A 22,342-nucleotide genomic window follows, 5' to 3' on the forward strand; every position below is an offset into this window, starting at 1 on the left:
GATTCTGACTGGTCTTTTTGTTTCTGTCTCAATATTCAGTTCAAACTAAGGTCCCACCAGTCTTTACCAGTTGGAAGAAGCCAGGTGAATTTTTGTGTGGGGAGTTTCATGTGCTAGATTCATCCTCTAGATATCTCATAATTTTTTTCTTCTACTCCTATTTCTTCCCCCAGCCTTTGCTTCTTATATACTGAAATTTTGTTCAAGAATCTTTCTTGGATTGAGGCTCACCATATGTGATATGTATAGTTCTGGTGGTATCTGGTCATGCCAGGATTTCTACTGTTTGCGGTATCAAAAGCAGTGGTGGTGGGGGCCTTCGTACAGTTAAGATTTCCCTTATAACATGCAGATACTCACTGGAGCATGTGCATCCTATGGAGATTCAATTCCCTGTTGATGTATCCATTGGCCATGTGTGCTACAATCAATTATTTCTTTGGAAGTTGCAAAAATGGTGGTCTACTAATTGTAATGTTTCTTGTGCATTTTTAGCTGGCTAAAAATCTCTATAAAGTTTGCTTGTACCAACTCTGATAAAGTACAGATTCTCTCATCATGTGCAATTATCCTTTGCTTCCCAGTATTTGGAATAATGTGTTAATGTAATCACACCTTCTTCAATGGCATTGTTTTCTCATTTGAATCCAGTTATATACAAATTTTTCAGTATGTAACCATCACTTGAAGAGATTCCATTTGGAGCATGTATTTACCACTTTTGCCAAAAGGACCTCCTCATGATGCAGCTGTGCTCCTTTGTTCTCTGTACAAGATGATATTCCAGGCTTATATATTTTTGTCTTCTATAAACTTTCCATTAATTAGTACACTAGTATTTTCAACTCTTCTTGGAAGGAAGCAAGTTATACCAACCCTCTCAGTCTCCTCCACTCAGTCAGTCAGTACTTATTGAGTGTCTTCTTGTATCAGAATCCCATGGTTGATATCAAAGCAAATCTGGTTCACATCTCCTGGGCATACTTAAAACCTAATCATATAGAGGAGTCACGAACATGTACATGGTAGAAAGAGACATCCTTATATAAGGGGGGAAGATGGTACATCCTGGGATTTCATGTGAGAGAGGAAATTCTGTGTCCTAGAGGAATGGGGGGAAAGAGGAACTGCAGAAATGGAGCATGGCTGAGAAGCAGAGATGCAAAAGCCTTATTCGTGACCAGGCACAGGTTAGTCTGATGAGAGGATAGGGAGATGTTTCCATTTCTCAGCAAGGAACTCATAGAGGATATGTGGGAATGTGCATCAGAGTCCAGTCATATGAGGTATAGAAACCTGATGACAAAGCGTTTAGCTTTATCCTATAGCAAATGATAACCAGTGAGACTCTTGTTCTTTGTTTCTTGGTTTTTAAGTCAGAACAGATAAATGACTGACCAATCACATGACTATGGAAAGACTCTTATAAAGTTCTTTTTCTCTTGTGGACCATCAAAGGGGACATTTGATCATGCAGTGGGGGGGTTAGATGTTGAATGCTGAGTAACCTAGCAGTAGTTGGCATGGTGACTCAAGCACCAGGATGCTAAGTATTCCTGTGATTTGTGTCTCACACACCAACAGATCATAAGACACGTTCAGTGCCACTTCATAATCAGGGTTGCATCAACTGTCCCCAGCCAGGAGAAATTCCACTGCATCCCAGATTACTGTTTCCCAAGCATGAAGCTCAGTTCTCCCTGGGTTGCAAGTCAAATTCTAACGTATTTATCTTGATGCTTTGGAGTACCATTTGTACACGAGGTTTAAGCTATATAAGGTACTACAGAAAAAAACAAAGACCTAAAAAACCAAGATGCTCCTGAAGATACAAAGACTGTAAAATCACAGGGTAATAACATACCATGTGTCCCTTGTGAGTTACTTGCTGGGCTGTTGAACACACCGATGGGAACTTTGGTTATCTAGTTGCTCATCTTAATTGTGGTGGTTTGATTGAGAATGGCCCCCTAGGTTCATATGTTTGAATGCCTGGTGCCCAGTTGGTGGGCCCATTTGGAAAGGATTAGGAGGTATGGTCTTGTTAGAGAAGTTGTGCCACTGGGAGTGGGTTTTGAGCTTTGCAAAGCCCACACCATTCCCAGTTAGCTCTCTCTCTATGTCTCATGTCTTTGGATCAGGGTGTAAGCTCTCAACTACTGCCTACTGCCATCATACTTCCCACCACGATGAAAACTGAAACTGTAAGCAGGCCCCCAGTAAACTGTTTCTCTTATGAGCTGCCTCCATTGCCATTGTGTTTCAGAGCAAATGAAGAGTGACTAAGATATTCGTGCGTGCATATACAAACATATATATGATAAACAAACTATTAGGATCTAAACAGTAAATGTTCTCTCCTAGGTGTAGAAGAGAATATAGGCTATTCAATATGAAACTGGAATATTAAAATAATTTTAAAGGTACTCTCTGTGAAGAAAAGCTAATCTCAGTGATACTTTTTAGATTTTCAAAATCATTTATAGTACAGATTCTATATAGGATTGTGACATATCATATTTAAAAAGTTGGCATTTTCATAGGTAAATTGTTCTATCTCTTCCCCTTGAAAACTGGCGGTCAAACTGGGTATGTTGTAGAGTCTGAAAGTGATCTGCTTAGGCTGACCAGCTAGTCAGCATTTACTCTTTCCTTTGGCTCCATTAGGAGTTGGAGTTCTCCTGTCCTGTTTGTGGTGATCAAGCATTATTTTCTACTATGACTGTGAGGATTCTATTTTCTACCATTGTCTGAAATGTGGTAGCATTTCTTCATGTCAGAGTTTATTGAACCTTTTATCTTATTTCATAGAGACCTGCTAAAATTAAATAACACTTTAAATTAAAATCTGTAACATAGGGGTTTACAAATGTCCAAGGGTTTTCATGTTTGCAAATTTCAGAGAATCCCAATACATTTTTTTTAAAGATTTATTTATTTTTATGTAAGTACACTGTAGCTGTCTTCAGACACTCCAGAAGAGGGCATCAGATTTCGTTACAGATGGTTGTGAGCCACCATGTGGTTGCTGGGATTTGAACTCCAGACCTTCGGAAGAGCAGTCGGCGCTCTTAACCACTGAGCCATCTCGCCAGCCCCCAATACATTTTTTAAAATGCAAAGAATTTTAGGTGATTGTGGTCAGAATGGCCTTTTCTTTTTAATGCTATAATTCACATCTCAGATTGGCGTTAGTTAGACTGGCAGCCTCAGATATTGCTTGGAACCAGCCACGAATCTACTTCCTGAAAGTACACAGCTTCTTCTAGCATGACTATTACTAAGATATCTCACGAATTTCCATAAACAACCCACTCACTCATTCAGCACACACTTTTCTGGGCACTGGAGATGCAATTGTGAATAAGTAACATGTACAATCATGTACAGAATTCTCCAAAATAATTTTTATTTTAAAAAAAGGAGGGGGGCATGGCCTCTGCCATTGTGAAATTTACCCGTCTAGTGGGATATAAATTAAAAATGCATATTCTAAAAAAAATCCCATCAAATTATCAAGATAAAATAAAAATGAATCAAAACCAGTCATAAATATTAGGGAAATCAAGGATGGAGTGGTAGAGAGAAGAAAGAAAGGGAAGGAAAATAATTGGGGAAGGAAATGCCATTTAAACAGATTTTGAAGACATAAATATCCAGGTGAAAAGGAAAGGCAGAAAATTCCAGGCAGAGGGAAGTACATGTCTACAGCACAAAGGAAACAGGGTAATTTAGGGAGTGAAACTGAAGGAAGATGTGTCCAGAGACCAGATGGCCAAGAGGCTTAGCAAGCTGGAGTGATGTCACTCCAAAAGCTGTCGGGCCCTGAAGACTCTGGAGAGGCGTGTCTACAGCTCGCTGGTTGCCAGTATAAGAAGTAAGATGTCAACCGAACCATCTAAGAGAAATGCTCATTCTGGCAAAAATAGATTTAGAGCATAGCACCTAATTCCTGTTGTTAGCTCGTCTGTTCACAATGCCTGTAAAAAAAAGGCAGCAAAAAAAAAAATTGAGGACGTAGTTTTGTTTAACCTGTCCCCTACTTACTATGTCCAATAGATAAGAATAGAGATATCAAGGAAGAGAAAATGCTTGTTTCTTTTTGGTTAGTCTTTTATGGAGGTGATAACTCAGAGATCTAGTGAGAATTTTCAGGAAAATCTAAGCAGCATGTCCCACTCTACAAAATGTAGGCAGTCCTAATGGTCAACCTGTGCTTTCATAGACCACACACACACACACACACACACACACTCACACACTCACACACTCACACACACACTCACACACACACACACTCACACACACACACACACACTCACACACTCACACACACACTCACACACTCACACACTCACACACACACTCACACACTCACACACTCACACACACACACACACATAAGAGAATTACTACTGTAGAAGTGTGAGGGGAGCGGGGTAGGCAACTATTGTGCTGGGGTTTTGTTTTATTTTTGGGGGATTTTTTAGGTTTTACTTTCAAGCATCTTGCTAACTGCTCTTTGCTCTATGGCATTTGCTTGCTGGCTGCCCCTGGATCCTCAATGCTTCATTTATGTCCTGCACCCTGTTTCCTCCTGTTGGGGGTCTCCTCTCCCGCTGACATTCAGGAGCCTGTTTCTGAAGAGCTGTGATCATTATGGGAAATCTTGGCTTTTCACAGTCTCTTCCTGTCTGAGACCCTGACCTCCAAGGAGCTGGACCCCAATATGTTGTAGGTGTACAAGAAGGAACACCCAAGACTTGGGTGTACTTCCCTAGGCTTTCTCACACCTTTTGTGCAAGGAGATTTTTCTTTTGATATTTTTAAGATTTCAATTTCTTATTTATTTGTAGGGTGGAGCTTGTGTATAGAGATGAGTTCTCTTCTCTTCTCCTACCATGTGTGTCTGGGGACTGCCCTCAGCTTGTCAGAATTAGTGTCTTTTCCTACTGGGCTGCCTTGGTTACCCTGCAAATAGATTCCTACCCATACTTTTTAAGAAATGTTCTTGTGGGCTAGTGTGTTTTATCATTAACTGAAGAAAGTTAAAAATATATGAAACTGGAGAGACTCCATGCTAATATGTTAATGCCTGTGCCTTCGTACCATGAGTCAGCATATAAGATGATACCTCCCCACTGTGAAATAGCTAACAAGAATTAGGATAAGGGAGTAAACAGGGTAGTGGGGACTTTCCATGTCTAGGCCATTACATATGGCTTTGTGAATTTCTACAATAATTTTATCTAGCATGTAGGGTTCAATTCACTCAGTAAGCATTCTCTGCTTCCATTAGAATCTCCCAATTAAATATAAGTACATGTCTTTGGGTAATTATGATTAATAGTCAATATAATAAAGAGCAATGGTGTTTTCTAAAAAAATTGATATTTCCTACAAAATATAGCTTTAAATAAAATATCTATTGTGAGTCTAAAAGGAGCTTTTCATTTGTCCCTTTTTCTTCATCTCCATATATTTCTCATTAATCAGCAGACTCTATCATAACATAATTTCTAGATAAGATGTATTTTCTCCTTTTAAATACTTTGATATTGTCATCTGTTTTTATGGCATGTTACTGCATGTCTCCAGAGGCACGGAGCATTTTTATTTTCAAGTAAATTTATATTAGTTACAGCATCCAGCTGGTTTAGATATAGGATCATTTCCTGTTGGTACTGTTTCCAGAACAATTCCTTTTTTTTTCTCCTCACAAAAATGAAAAATGTAATTTAACAAAGATATCCTATAATTGCCTTCATATCTAGCAAGGTATCTAGCAAACTGAATACCTTATTTTATTTAAAACATCTGTCTATATAATGTCTAGCAATTGTCTAAAGCTACACCATCCATGGGAAACACAGCTGCTGCTATTTTTTATTTAATTTGTAGGGAACCAACAAAAATGTCTCCTTAATACTGTATCCTCCGCTGTTTTATTACATGCAAGCTATTTTCATAAATGAGAATAACTTACCTTTTGGGTGCTTACAATTAATTTAGTCTCTTTCAAATCAGGAAAGACTATTAGCCACTGTTTTAGTGTCAGGATGGAAACATTCTACATATAACATTACACGTGTGTGTGTGTGTGTGTGTGTGTGTGCACTATAAATATTATATGTGTGCATATCTAACAATACGTCATAATAAGAGGGCACCATGCTGTTCCATTTGTGTAACTAATCTTGTACTCGAGGCACATTTTAATTGCTAGGCTTCTTGATGTTATGTGTATGTTTTCACGTATAAGGGAAGTGTAAAGTCTTTTACTGTGAAGCCTTTCTACTGATTATAGCAATCAATTGATGTTTTGTTACTTGCCCTCTTGCATAGAGAAAGGTGAAGCTCTACAAAAGCTCTTTGTCATAGGGAGGGTGCTGAATGTTATGTAGGAGAAAACCCATTTGTAAATTGTATTTACTGTATATGACCCTTGAAGCCTAAAATTAAGCGCTTAACTTTTACTAGATTATATCAATTTCGACTTAGCCGACTGTAATAACAACAGACACCTAGGCTTATGATATGTGCATAAAGAGAAAGCTTACCTTTTCCAGGGAAATAATCAAAAGATTCCCTTTTGGAACACCAGGCGTATGAAAGGGAAATGGTTATGGTTCCCTAGTGACACACTGTGATGATTGACAGGAAAAACCAACATGCCTGCCACCTGAGACATCTTGTTCAGGAACTTTCTGGAGGGTAGTAAATTGGTGTTGGCACAAACACAAAAAAATAAAATGACTTGATTCAGCACTTTTCAATTCTAAATCCCCAAACACTAAAGAAAGAAGTAAATATTCATCAAATGATCAAAATTTATATTGATTTTTATTCTACATTAGCAGCTCAAAGTCAAGATTCTTGACAGGGTGGATGTCGGCTTGAATGATTCTCTTTGAAATGAGGATATAGGCTCTGAGCTGAGTGTTACCATGCATTCCTGAACTATAGACCCTGATTATGAGAACCCTAGGAGGCTGAGGTTTCAGAAGAAAGCATAAAGACACTCTTGTTTGGTTCTGTTTTGATAACTAAATTGTTATTATTAGTATGTAAAGTAATTCTTGTTGCTCCTGCCTCTCCGCCCCCTTCCCCACACCTCCTGTCTCCATTTAAAGACAACTATTCTATGGAAATTCAATGGAACTGAAGTACTGGTAGTGGCCATGGACTTAATAGTAGCATTTGCCAGCATAGAGGTACCAAGGAAGGAGCTGCTAGTCCTGCAGGCTGAGAGAGTCCTGACTGCATCTTCACAATGTACAATTTAAATTTTTAGTTTCTGGTGGAGAATAAAGAGGTTTCTGTAGGTTGGTGTGGAAGGCAAGGATTAGGCTTCTGCAGCTGAGCGTAAACACAGACTTGGTGCATCTGTCACAGTGCAGAGATCTGCTAAGGGAACAGTAATGGAGAAACATCGAAAATTCTAATCATCCCCTCCAGTCCACACCTTGTAATCACACTTCCCCCACCGTAGCTCATGACATAAAATGCTGAATTTTTAATGAGTTTAACCGCTTGCATTACAAAGAGGAAAGCGTGAACAGTGGAAGAAGGGCCTACGGACACAATTGTGTGTCACGTTGGTTTTTGTCTGTGAGGTGTAGGTGGTTTTTGTTGGGATTAATAAACATTTAATATGTTATTAAAACAGAGGGGGAAAAGATATTTTTCTTTATACATAAATGCAAAAGAAATCATGAAAATAGTGTCAATGTTAATTTCCCCACTTTGTTTGAATGTTACCATTTAATAAGTCTCCTTAAAAGTACAGCTTTAAAATTAAATTTTCTAAATATTATACTGAACTTTTTAATGATTTGTAATCAAGTCAATAGAATAGAAATGATCACCTAAAGATCTAAAATATTGTTTCTCTGTCTTTTACATAAAGATACAAGGACTATCACTAACTCTCCCTAATGCTAGGTTTTCTGGAGTGACAATATAAACTGTTGTATACTTAAAGTAGATCAGTATATGCAATGATATTTACTGAAAAATACTATTCGCAGAGTTGAACATTTTAAACTTTCACTTGATAGTTTTCACATTTCATTTCCTTTGTGCTCTTGTGTATTTGTGTGCCATGCTCAAATAACAGCTTTTAAGATTTTATTCTCATCATGTGGCTCCTTAGGACTGAACTCCAGGCATCAAACTTGGGAAGTGCCTTTACCCATTGAGTCAACTCTCTGGTCCTCTTGTTCATGTGTGTGTGTGTGTGTGTATGTAAAGTTTCAATTATTTTTTTATCCAATGATAAAAAGAACATGCTGACACATTTTTGAAGGATTTTATTAGTCTGATCCTTGAATGAATATTTGAGTGTTTTTTTATGAACCATAATTTTTCTAGTTAGATTATAGTTAGATTATATACTCCCTGTGGGTACACACAGTGTCAAACATACATTTGTATTTTGTAGAATGCCTTATATATAAAAGACATTCAAGATACATTTGTTGAAGGAATTTGTTGAAGGTCACCAATCAACATTGTTCCAAAGAGATGTTTAATCCTATGATCCTCCTCTTACTCGGTGAAGGAAGCTTTGGTATCTTACTCAGGCGTGTGTATTGTCTGGCAGGTGACGTAGGTTCTCCTGACTTAGAACAGCAGTGTGTTATTCTGTGCAGCCAGAATGTACCTGATCATAGGTATGTAGATCAGTGTCTAGACGGAGCCCTTTTCTGTGCTTAGAATGTACTTTGAATTCCCAAAGTTAATTATGTAAGAAATCTTGAACCATTAACCATGTGAATAAAAACAAAAAGGAAAAATAGGGGGGACCCCCAATATATATGATTAAAAAGAAAGAAGAAATCTGACTCTTAAAACGACGATGGGAAACTCTGACACACGACATGCACATGAAGAACTGGATGGCAGACAAGTCTTCAACAAAGAGCAGAGGAGGGGAGAGAGCACTGAGCTGCTCTGCCATTGCGAGCAGAAGTCCTGAGAACACTCTCCTTACTGGAGTAGATGTGGAGGCTTAGGAGGACTAATGCTCGACGTGGGTACTCAAGACAAAGGAAGAGAAAATGGAGGCAGCAGAGATAGATAATAAATGGAATTGTGGTTCCCCGTAGTGAAGGAAGACAAAATGGGGCAAGAGCCAGAAGACCGATCAGTGTTGACACCATCCTGGCACCTGAGAAAAACCCAAAACTGGGGAGCTGGACGGGCTAGTGTAAAGAGCACAGAGGGTAGAGAACATAGTGCAGGAGAAAAGGTGCTTTTCATGATCAACTCTTTGGTCAGTTAAGAGAATTCTAGCATATAAGTGGAGGAATTGACTTCAGATAGAAACAGGAAGAGCCCAGAAATGGGGTGGTGGTGGGGGGGTAGCTCAGAGAACACAGATCTAGCTGAGAGCTGGATGTGAATTTGGTGGGAATGTGGTTAACAAAGTCCAGTATGGTATGAATTGAGAAAAAAAATAAACTTTATTTTATTTGGGGAAGTTGCTAGTTGCTAAAGATCTTCTATCTAGGTTAAGCATAAGAACTAAGAGAGACACTTAGAAGAAAGCAGACATGCCCAAAAGGCATGTAAGGCATGGGTGTACATCTGCATGTAAGGCATGGGTTTCTTTAACTGAGGGTCAGGGTGTCTTTTACAGTAGTCACAGGGCATCAAAAGGGTCCCTAAGGACCATATATGAGATCATAGAGTGGCTCTGGAGAGATGTGTCTTTGAGTTTCTATTGGTCCACAACCTAAAACAATTCTGGGAGGAAAGACTTCCAGACAACAGTCCATCTCTGGTTAATTGGGACTGGAACTCATTGAAGCTGCAATTGGAGGCAGAAACTGCTTTTCACAGCCCAGAGATGGTCTATCCACAGTGCACCGGGCCCTTTGATGCCTTATGACTACTGTAATTCACCAACCAAGGAAATGTACCACAGGCTTGCCCATAAGCCAATGGGATGGGAGAATTTTCTCAATAAGGTTCCCTCTTTCCAAATGCCTCTAGTACATGCCAAGTTGGTTTAAATCTAGCCAGCATGAGGCACCTAATGAAATTATAATTGATAAGGTAGAACTCTAGATCACAGGCATACAGGAGCTGCCTTCACTGTTAACATTGTTAACTGTCTCGGGCTCTAAGCTTGGTCCATTGTTATTCTAATATAAGATATCTACATATGATGAGAATTCTATCTCTGTTGGCAACAGATGCTAATGGCAAATGCTTACTGTGCTGGAATCTTGCTTCTCTATTGATCAGGAGCTTTAACCAGACTCCATTGATTGCTCTTCCATAGATCCTGGGTTCAATTCCCAGCAACCACATGGTGGCTCACAACCATCTGTAATTGGGTCAGATGCACTCTTTGGGTGTGTCTGAAGATAGCAACAGCCGTACTCATATAAATAAAATAAATAAAAATAAAATCTTAAAAACATTTCCATGCTTGTCATAGTATGCCTCAGCCCCTGCCCCCCCCAGTCCCCAAAACTTTGGTCCCCAAATCTTGAGGGTTGCAGAGGGCTGAAAACCATCTATAGCTGCTTCCATGCAGTGTGAGGTGAAAGACCCTACTTACTGATGGATCAAAAGCCTCTTTGGTGTGAAGGGACCATGAGAGGGTCTGAGCTTGGAGATTGGAGGGTCAACATTTGGGAGGGACCTGGAAGAGATGATGTCATTACTCAAGACATCAAAGCTTGTGCAAGGAATGAAGCCTGTAATAGATTATTCTGACCCAAAATGAAGCATCTGATGATGACCCATGACGTTAGTAAGTTGTTAAAACGTCAGGTAGACTCCGGCAAAGATTTAATTTGGGTATGTGAATTTTAGAGGGCCAGGATACATTGTCCCACTGTCAGGTGTATCTACTACTCCCTGCTCATAGTGGGACAAGTTCTTCTACTATGAACATTTAGTGCCACCAGGTCTTAGGTACAGCAATTTTTTTTTCAACTTAACTTTTGAGTTTAGGAGTGAGATCTCATGTACTCTAAAAATGTTTAGAGTTACTACTAATGCTATGGCAAAATATAAAAGAATAATTTCCAAAAGGGAATACATTTAAAGGAAAACAGTATGAGGTTATCATTACTGAGTATGTGTTATGCAAACAGTGTCTGAAAGAAAACAGTGAATCAAATCTAAATGCAACTGAGGTGCTAGCCAGTAATAAGCTTAATGTAGCTTTGCATTGTTGTTGGAGTGGCTGTGACTTGTTCTTCCTGGCATGACACTGGCTCACACTTAGAATTTAATGGGTAGGCTTTTAAGATCAGAATCATGGTTTGTCCTTTTAAAAAGTCTATGCTAGTTCCCTTTCTGTTATATCATTGTCGTCACCATCATCATCATCATCATCAGGCTATACTTTCCTGCTGAGTTTTTGAGGCCATGCATGTAGCCAAAAATTGCCATTTTTTTCCTTTTGACCACTAAGGCCAGCTAAGGCTCTTTAGGGAGAAGCCCTGTGGCTCTTTTAGTTTTCTTTTCTTTGTACCATCTCCCCTTGGAAGCATTGAAGATAGTATTCTCTGTGCTTGCCCATCTCTTTGTAGACTGAAAGATGAACTGTAGTTAAATTTATCTGTGTTATAATACTTAATATCTGACAAGGACTTCTAATAATCATCAACTCTGTTAAGTTTTGTTTTCTGATGAGAAATTCAATAGAAACTGTAATTACTTCATTACAACATAAAGTTTTTTTGTTAAGCATGCTTCCACAAACATATACTAATTTTAATTTTTAGCTTTCATAAAAAGTATTGTAACATACTTCAACATTGATTTTGTCCTAATCTGTTTTGTTTTAGTTTGGAATGATCATTTTCCTTAGAAAAAACTCTTCCAATATATTTTCATCTTCTTAAAATGAGAAACTTTGTTGTTACGTTTTTTTAAACCAAACATTTATTCTGTATCTTTTTTTTTCATTTCATGGTTCTTATCTGATTTAGTTCCTTAAAACTTTTAAATAACACTTCATTTTAAATAAAATATTGAAAACACGTGCAAAAAATGTTAAGAGTTTGGAAACATTTTTTTAAATCAATAAATTTAAATGAACCAATTTGTAGAGAATAGAATCTTATGGAAGCAGTCACTTAGAAACCTTTTTTGTAATAAAGGCTCTTCAACAATGCTTCTTAGAAATCCCAGACACACCCTGAAGAAGTTATCAATGAGGGATAGGACAGAGGTATGGCCCTGTATCCCTCTCAGCAGCCTATTTAGTTTTCCTAAACCTTTAGAGACCTCATCAAATATACATTTAATCTCAGCACTGAGGAGGCAGAGGCAGAACATTTAGAAGTAAGACACACCAGAAAATATGGCTATGAACTTCTCTAGGAGAGTTGTCAAAATTAATGTTAATGTTTTCAAGAAGCTTAGCCCATCAAAAGATGCAGAGAGAGAGAAAGAGAGAGAGAGAGAGAGAGACAGACAGAGACAGAGAGAGAGAGAGAGAGAGAGAGAGAGAGAGAGAGAGAGAGAATTTCTTAGAATGACTTATAGGCTGTGGTTCTGTTAATTCAACAATGGCTGGCTGGGAATGACAAGTCCAAGAGCCCCGTAGTTGCTCAGTCCATAAGGCTGGATGTCTCAGCTGATCTTCAGTCTATGCTGGAATCCCTAAGAAGTAGACCACATGAAGCTCAAGAAGAAGGAAGACCAAAGTGTGGGTACGTTGGTCCTTCTTAGAACAGGTAACAAAATATTCATGGGAGCAAATGCAAAGACAAAGTGTGGAGCAGAGGTTGAAGGAAAGACCATCCAGAGACTGCCCCACCTGGGATCCATCCCATATATAGTCACCAAATGTAGACACTATTGTGGATGCCAAGAAGTTCATGTTGAAAGGAGCTTGATAGAGCTGTCTCCTGAGAGGCTTTGCCAGAGCCTTATAAATACAGAGGTGGATGCTCAAAACCAACTATTGGACTGGTCACAGTGTCCCCAATGGAGGAGTTAGAGAAAGGACTGAAGGAGGTGAAAGGGTTTGCAACCACATAGGAAGAACAACAATATCAACCAACCAGACCTCCCAGGGTTTAAGCCACCAACTGAGGAGTACACATGGAGGGACCCATGGCTCCAGCCATATATGTAGCAGAGGATGGCCTTGTCAGGCATCAATGGGAAGAGAGACCCTTGGTCCCATGAAGGCTCAATGCCCCAGTGTAGGGGAATGTGAGGGTGGGGAGGTGGGAGAGTGGGTGTGTGGGTTGGGGCACACCCTCATAGAAAAGCAGGAGGAGAGGAGATAGGATATGGGGGACCTGAGGGGCAGAAATCTGGAAAGGGGATAACATTTGAAATGTAAGTAAGTAAAATATCCAATAAAAAATGACTAAGCATAAAAAAAGAAAAAGGTAGAATCTAATGCCAGTGAAGGAACGGACTTGCTAGCAAGGCAAGAAGAGCAAGCAGGCAAGCCCCAAAAGTTTTCTTCTTCCATGTCCTTACATATGGCTTCCAGCAGAAGGGGTGTGGGGTTAGAAGTGTGTCGTCCCACCTCAAGACCCAGATTAAAGGCCCATGTCTTCTCACCTCAAGATCTGGATTAGAAGTGGATTTTCTTCAACTTAAGCAAAAGAAAGTCGTCAGAAGTATGCCCTTTTTTGGGGGGTTTTAGTTTAGATATAGTCAAGTTGACAACCAAGCACAGCCATTACACTGAGCTCCTCTCAAAGTGGCAAGAGCTGTGTGAGCATTAGTGGGCTATCCATGAGCTAACAGTCCCATGCGGGTGGAAGGAGGGATTGTAGAAGACCACGGCCATCACACGAGGCTCTGTTGGCTCTTTGTTATGCTCAGAATAGTGTTTGCGTTCCCTAACCTATATCCTCCAGTAACCACCCTTTACACTCTTTATTCAAATGCCCTAAGGCTCCAGTCTCCATGCCGATTGCACTATCTCCTTTCATGACTTTGGACCCTTAAAGAAATCAATTATTCTGCCTCTGGAGATGGCTTCACCTACCAAAGTCATACTTATCACCTCAGTTCTGGCTCAGACACCACCTCTGTCAGCCGTGCTCTCTCCTCTGCCTTCAGGTGGTTATTTTATTTCCGATTACAGTGTCACTCGGCAGAGGCCTTTACCTTCTAAGCTGTCCTCCCTTAGAGGAAGAGAATGTGTTTTGTCTTCCTTCTACCCACAGCAGCTGTAGCTCCTCAGCTCTGATCAACTCTCGGCAAATGTACAAGTGATAAATGGGTGGGTGGACGACACCCGTCGTCAGCAATTACTTGTCTAATGCTAGTCTTGGTCCAGACACTAGCAAGGTGCTCAGAATGCAAAATTTCAAGGATGTAGACACAGCTACTTCTAACATTTGAAATTCAAAGACCATCTAAAACTATATCAAGCACCAAAGTAAGGAGCTTACCTATGCATGTGTGGCATCTAAAGCAATCTAAGTCAGGTGACTGGTGTAAGGCTCAGAGGGAGGTGGCTAAAGGCATTGCTATCTAGATGACTCTTAAAGCAAAACTTAAGGCTATGAAGAAGAGTCCAGCCCGAGCTTGGGCACACTGGTGATCTTAGCTGTGAGACAACACGGTCAGCTGGGGAACAGTGTATCAGCGAGTGCAGGGTGTTGGAGAAGACGAGCAGTAGAACACCAGAGGATTTACTGCACCTGGTGCTGAGCTGTGCTAATGCCCAGGCTGGGGGGTGGGAGGGGTGTTTCCTCATCTCATGGTGTCCTCTGTGCCAGGGAATTCGAACTCCATTCTAATTTAAACTGTTGCATCTGAGTTAGTATTTAAATTCCAATATTCCTACAAGATCAAAGATCTTCCTCTGATTGTCCCACCAGTGTCTCTCTCTAGCCCAGTTCACTCGCAGTATCTGCTCAACATCTCTGCAACCTGGAAATGAAGAGGCACACCCACCACTGAAGTCTCTTTCTACTTAAGAAAAAAAGTTCCAGTCCCATTTTTAACTTAGCTTTAATATCTATCAGTTTAACTGATAATAATAAACTTAATATCTAAGTTTCCATATGTGAAATACAGGGAAGTTTTAAAGTACCCACAATTATCCTAGATGATAATTAAAACTCTTTTATTCAGAGAAATAGTGGCACTGATTTTAAAAATTATATTTTCTTCAAAACCGTCTCCTTCAAGGTTCTGTTTGGATTAAAGTATAGAAGTAGTAAAAAACTTGAGAGAGTCTACACATCTATAAAGGAATTTAGAATGGCAATGCCACTCAATCTTAGCAAAACAAACAAACAAACAACCCTATTTAGTTCTATTTTCATCAGCATATCCTGAATGAGTTCAAAACAGAAGTGGAAGGGACCTGGGATGTCCAGTCATCTCCTCATAGTGAAGGGAATTTTCTATGTAAGGAAGAACTTAAGTAAAAAACTAATTATATTCTGAGTTGTTTTCTGGATTCTTTCACACACTACTGTTAGGATGTTTCATCTGTATACAGAAATGACTGTGGACCACTAAAGGATGAAGGCTGACTATTTTTCTGAGTGGTGATAAGTCTCTGTTCTGTCTTCTTTATGAGTCTTTTTGTGAACAGTGGCACACACTGAAGAGCTCACTGCCCAGAGTGAGCCATGGCCCAGCACATTACCTAAGTTAACAGAAGCCTCCACAAGTGTGTTCCGAATGGGCCAGATGTGTTATCCACAGAATACCCAGTCTGGGTCAACTTCCTCATTGTGCCCCTTGACTGCTGGTGGAGGGGAGGTTGTAGCATTTGGGAGATTGTTCTTAAATTCTTTGACTACTGTTTACTGCCTCTGTCATCTTATTTGTCTCAGAAAATTTTGACATAAGCTCTTTAAAAAGATTTATATATGTATGTATGTATGTATTTGAATATATGTTCGTATGTGTGTTTATGTGTGTATATGTGTATATGTGTATGTGTGTGAATGTATGCTTATATGAGTGAATGGGCTGGGTAGGGGGATGCATAGAACTTTGTGTGAGAAGCCCAGAAGAGAGTGTTGATCCCTCAGAGCTGTAGCCACACTTTGTGGTGTTCCGGGCTTGTTCTGTGGGTCTTGGATCCAAGCTCTTACCCTGACAATTGTGAAACAGGTGTCTTCAGCACGCAGCCATTTGATAGTCCTGGGAGGCCCTTTACAACATTTTCACATAATTGATTAGCTTCTTTCTTTAAAATATATTTTTAGGGTGCTGGAGCGATGGCTCAGTGGTTAAGAGCACGGTCTGCTCTTCTAGAGGGCCTGGGCAACTTAATATATTATATGTAGTTTCCTTTTCAAATTTGTGGTGCTTGAAATAAAATTCAAGGCTTCACTATGCTGGGTAAGGGGTCTACCACTGAGCTACATCCTCAGTCCCTAACATAAGTTTTCCCTTTAATTTTTGATATTACAAAATAATGACAACATTGCTCCATTCCCTTCCCTTTTCTTCCAAATCTCCCCATACATTATACCCATAAAGTCTCTCCAACACAACTGCTTCGACAGGAGCTGAACAAGGGCAGCACTAGGTATGCCCAAGTGGGTGGGGAAAGCCCAGGAGACCCCAGTCCTACACAGAGACCTGCAGGCAACCAAGGGATGCTGGAAGCAGGAGAAATGACCTTCCTCAGGGAAAAGCACATCAGTTCGCTGTGCAGTACCAATGATAAGCCCTGAAAGCAGACATACATGCAACATTATAGAGACTGAGCAGGCTATATATGTAAGGATATATGTATACACATATATGATATATATGTCTATACTTCTTAATCTGATTGAATCTCTTCTTATCCAAGTCAGTTGGTTTGAGCAAAAAGAAAATCTAGATGGACAAATAAAAACTGGCTTTGAACTTTCTGAAACTTTAATACACAGCTACAGTAATTTGAACGTTATCTCTTTAAATTCTCCATGGAAATTTAGAGCATTCACAACTACCTGCTTGTGAAAGGCAACAACATAGGATTTCTAATGGTTCAGGCCCTCTCTGCAACCACTGCTTTATGAGACTCCTATTTTCTCCATAGCTGAGTCTCAAAAACAAAAGTCCACGCAAAAGGGCTTCATTGGCTCTGAAGACTAAGAATAGAAGGTTGTGTCTAGCTTAGGTTCTCTTATATATTAAAGAGTTCTGGTGACTACCCAATAGCTGAGCATGACTGTTTTCCTAGGAAAATACACAGTGGAATTATGAAATAGTCTGAAAATTGATCAGAACTACTAATGGATGTGATTGATTTTGTGAAGCATACTAAAAGGAATCCAAGGGTACCTTGGTCATTAGCACATGAGAAGTCAGCCCTGCCTCCCCCCCTCCATCACAGAGAAGCTTACCCTTGAAGAGACTTCATTTCCAGTCTCAGCTGTGTTCTAGGGAACCCAAAGCCACCGGGATGGTGACAGTGGCAACAAATAAAGCATCTATCCCACGAGTTTCTGGGCAAAAACAGCTCAGCATTCTTTAACCTCTGGATGAAATAATAATAATAATAATAATAATAATAATAATAATAATAATAATAAATAGAAAAATGAACATTAATTGAAATTAATTACTTTCTTTAGTGAAATTACTTAGTTTCTTTTGCACTGAGCCCCCATGTGTTTATGAATGGTAACAATTCAAGTCTATGTGTAAAAAAGCCACTATACTCATGATTTAAAATTATTAAGATAATAGTACAGAGTAAAAAAATGCAATAAATGAAGTATATTACCATTATTAAATATGTAGTAGAATTAATGGTAGGTCTTTTACTTCCCCCCAGTGAAGAAAATAAAAGGGCATTCCGAAAAGAAATAAATATACATACATGAAATATCCCAGTGTTATGAATTGGAAGGGCACTTCTTTTAAAAGGCTATGCATGCCAACATGAGGAAGACTATTATTAAGTAATTTCACGGAATTTTTATGTAAAGTTTTATTGTGCCGTGCTATGATCTCGGGGATAGTTTGTGATATTTACTGAGTCTTCTGAGAGTTCATTTATTCAGGTCATATTTTAAGAAAGAACTTCTAAGATTCAGATCTATAATGTAATTCTGTGATATGCCCAGCTGATCCCATTAAATCCAACCCTGCACATGCAGTATAATGATGTGAACAATTCCCTTTCTTTAACTTGTTACACCTCACTTGAAATGCACTCCCTCTGAGTGATTCTTCTTTGCTTCTCTCTCCAGGCTGAGGTTCAGCTCTGCTACCTGGAAGCGCAGAGAGACGCTGTGGAGCAGATGTCCCTCAAGCTGTACAGCGAGCAGTATACCAGTGGTAGCAAGAGGAAAGAAGAGTTTGCTGACATGTCGAAAGCCCATTCGGTGGGAAGCAATGGGTAGGAGACTATTTCTGTCATTTTAGGCTCACTAAGCTGCTTTTTCAGTGACATTCCTCTGGCAGGTGTTAGGCAGGCTTTCTTTCCCAGCTAGCACACAAGGCAAGGCTCAGTCAAGGGTTGGAGTTAAGGACTGAGGGTTTTATCCGCCTCTACCACCTAAGCCAAAACTTCTGACCTTTGTTACTGTCTGTAAAAGACAGCCTTGTGACTTAGGAGTGCTTTTGAGACTGTTTTATCCACAATATTGCCTTTTCTCCTTCATAAATTATTTTCACAATTTATCTCCCTCTTGACATCACAGTTTATGTTAAAGTCTATTTATGGAATTTCTGAGCATCCAAACTTCATCAGAAACTTGGAAGAACATAAGACTGAGATCTAGTAATTGTTTAGAGAACATGGTTTAGCCACCTACTTTCACACCAAGTCAGCTAGAATTATAGACTAGCTCTTGGCTTTAAAAAAAAATATTTGGAGCCGGGTAGTGGTAGCACACGCCTTTAATCCCGGCATTTGGGAGGCAGAGGCAGGTGGATTTCTGAGTTCCAGGCCAATCAGGCCTGGTCTACAGAGTGAGTTCCAGGACAACCAGGGTTTACAGAGGAACCCTGCCTTGAAAAAACCATATATATATATATATATATATATATATATATATATATATATATATGTGTGTGTGTGTGTGTGTAACCTTGAACTCCTGATTTTCCCACCTCTACATCCTGAGTGCTGAGGTAACTAACATGCTACTGTGCCTGGAAGGACTAATTCTGTAATGTTGATAGTGTGTTAAAGGAGGAAACAGTGTCTATAACCCATGAGCAATTTTATTCAGCCTAAGATATATGGTTCCACTTAGATATGATTAACTCCCCAGTCTTAAATAGTTGTCATGTATTTAGGTATTTCTGAATGTCTGGAAAGCTATACAGACATTGCCCAGTGCATATATATTTCTCTGTTTTCTGATTGGATTCTAATATTGAATTAACATTGAATAGATGATCATTAAAGACCAAATGTAAGGGTGAAGTTAAATTATTTCATGTTTTAATAAGCAGTCATCTTTTTCACTTTTACACTTGGGCTGGACAACAAGAGATAGGCATTATTCTCTGAAGTTGCATTGCATGTTTGTAGTATGATATAAACCTGTGCAAATAGCACTGCCCAGAATATTGCCCAAGATATTCTGCAGCAGAAGCCTTTTCTTGTACTTGGGTGCATTTTTTTGTTTTTTGTTTGTTTGTTTGTTTGTTTTTGTCTTTTTTGAGACAGGGTTTTACTATGTACCTCTATCTTGGAGCTCACTACATAGGCCAGGCTGGTCTTGAACTCACAGAGATCCATGAGCCTCTGCCTCCCAAGTTCTGGAATTAAAGGTGTGTACCACTACACCAGGCTTGCGTTTATTTTTTGAAGTTCTTAGATTTGTAATGGACTTATAACCCTCATACAAAGTTGAGGGTTAAACTAGCCCATAGATTAGAGATTATCTCTTATTCTAAAAAATTCAGGGTAGAAGAATATAAGATAAATATTAGAGACATAATTTTGTTTAGAAATGAGAAAAATCCACATGATGTTTTCTCCGCACAAGACATGTTATATATTTAGCTGACTTGACTCAGGAGACTCAGAATTTTTCTATTCACTAGAGGGTAAGAACAGAAGCAATTGAGAAGGGGAAAGGTTAACTCTCAGAGCATGAACAATCAGCTGCTTTGGGACCTTAATGTGCTTTAAGCTCCCCAAATGCCTGAGCAGTCTCCGGTGTGCATGCAAGCTCAGACTTTAGGTCACATTGTCATGTTTTCTAAAAGCCTCGGGACTGAGCAGCACCACGTGCTTCTGACCTCAGATTCCAAGGACCCAACCTGTGTACTCACTCTGGGCTCCATGCATCATAAATCTACCCTGGGAATTGCTTAGTTAGCAACAAGCATTGTTCTGGCTTGTGGGAGGAGGTGAACTTTCCTGATAGCCTTTGTTTATGCTCCTTAGGGTGCTGAAGGCTGTTCATTGTGCAGAAATTTAAGAGCACACTGAAGGAAAGCCAGCTATTTAATAACTAGAACAGAAACCTATACTGCCTTGTAGCCCCTGTTGACACACAGAAAAGCACTGTTTGAGAAATCCCTGTGGGCGAGGTTATCTGAGGTGCCTTGCCCCCAAGACTCTGCTCCCACAGTCAATTCTGCAGCTCAAAAGCCTTAAAAACTCAGCCTTGTAAAATTATTTATTCCAGTGATAGATAAACCTCATTAACCATTACATAGCTCGAGTATTGTTTCTGATGAGTGAACGTGGGAATGGTGTGGGCTTTGCAGTGTCTATATTGCAAATGCACATATCCAGTAGGCTAAAGAGGACATTAGGTCAGTAACCCAACCCCTATACTCTCATTTTCTCCCCATTCTTATGTGCATGCCCAGATGGTGTATACTAACATAGTTGTACAAGAATACTTCAGAGAAAACACAACTGCCACAATGAATGGTGAGCTTAAATTTCTACAAAGTTTATGTAATAAAATATTCCTTTCGAAATGAATTTATAATCTCTCTGGCTTGGCAAGAAGATGTTTACTAGGGTGGCGTATCAAAGTTAATACCCAACTATCAATTTTGTGTTTAGCAGTCCTAGGTGGATGTGGTGGGAGGATTTTCCTGAATGCAAAGGCCCATGTTCTGGTGAGAGCGCATGCTCACCTGTGGGAGATATATATGTATACATGATGGACTTATGGATCCTATCATGGAACCATGACTCCTGGATGGCCTGCAATGTATAGGTCTCTGTGACTCTTCATGGAAATAAACACCGTCATTTTTTTTTTTTAAGTGAGGAGCAATATTGATTGTTTTGTTACTTTCAACAAGCAATTCTTTGCCTAGGGCCCACGATAGTTTGATGCTCTAAATGTAACTCATCAACAACTTGCATTCTGTATGCTTCATTAAATAGGAGCCATCTCTTTTTTCAGGTGTTTCTTCTTATAAAGAGATTGTGTGATTCCACTTCTCAAGTAAAATTTAAAGCTGTCGTCTAGTGTATTAGGAGCTATGCACTTACTGAGAAAACTTAGTTGATTTTTAGTCATGCTTCTTGGTCAACATATAAATCAGGGAATTAAATCACCAAACAGCTGAATGATTCTCTAGCCCAGGTGGCGCCCGCCTTTAATCCCAGCACTTGGGAGGCAGAGGCAGGAGAATTTCTGAGTTCGAGGCCAGCCTGGTCTACAAAATGAGTTCCAGGATAGCCAGGGCTACACAGAGAAACCCTGTCTCGAAAAACAAACAGACAAACAAACAAAACAAAAAACAAGCAAACAAAAAAAAGATGGAACTTTAAAAAAAAAATCACAGCTCTGAACCATGGGTCATGAACATACTGGCTGCTGGGTGTGGCTGCATGCCTGTTGTCTCAGTGGGAGAGAAAGACAGATTGGGTTTGAGGGCGTTCTGTGAAACAGCAAGATCCTGTCTGGAAAACTACAACAGCAAAGAGCAACAACAAAACAAAAACCTAGACAGTCCTAAACTCATATTATCTCCTCTCCTCTGTACCCTGGACAGGCTTTTAATCATAAACCCTGGATTATACAAATTCAATAGTATATAAAACTTCCCATGGAAAAATGCAGTAGTCTGAAGGAGATTTTATTCCACAAGGAGGTTTTTGGTAAAACCCTGCACAACGGGGTATATGGCACATGCCTGTGAGTTCAGCTACTTGGGGATGCTGAGACAGAAAGCTTGCTGGATCCAAAGACTTCAAGAGTAGTGAGACAATGTGTCCAAAGAGTGGAACAAAACCCTCAGAAAACTCAAATTCACTCATTAATTTGCCAACATTTTTAAGTGCTTTCCGTAGTCAAGCTCAGAGGGAAGTGGAGATTGACTGGAAGAAAGTGGGGTGAGCTTTACACTGAAAACACACAGTTTAGTTTTAGGAACAGGCAGATCTATAACCAAAGTGGTAAAGTATCGAGTTAGAAACATGGGAGGGTTAGAGGCGGGTTCCTAG

General features: G+C 39.6%; 1 protein-coding gene across 16 annotated transcripts in view; it reads left to right on the plus strand.

Annotated features, from left to right (window-relative positions):
- The window catches only part of Akap6 (A-kinase anchoring protein 6), a 435,939-nt gene that overhangs the window by 285,901 nt on the left and 127,696 nt on the right, over positions 1-22,342 (plus strand). For all 16 annotated transcript variants that reach the window (XM_085830363.1, XM_029484603.2, XM_021179349.3 and 13 more), the window contains one exon: positions 18,159-18,307. In XM_085830363.1, coding sequence (XP_085686489.1) covers positions 18,159-18,307 — 149 coding nt within the window. The remainder of the gene's footprint in view (positions 1-18,158; positions 18,308-22,342) is intronic.

Source organism: Mus caroli, unplaced genomic scaffold (assembly GCF_978045245.1).
Source record: "Mus caroli unplaced genomic scaffold, Mus_caroli_1 scaffold_14, whole genome shotgun sequence".
NCBI lineage: Eukaryota > Metazoa > Chordata > Mammalia > Rodentia > Muridae > Mus > Mus caroli.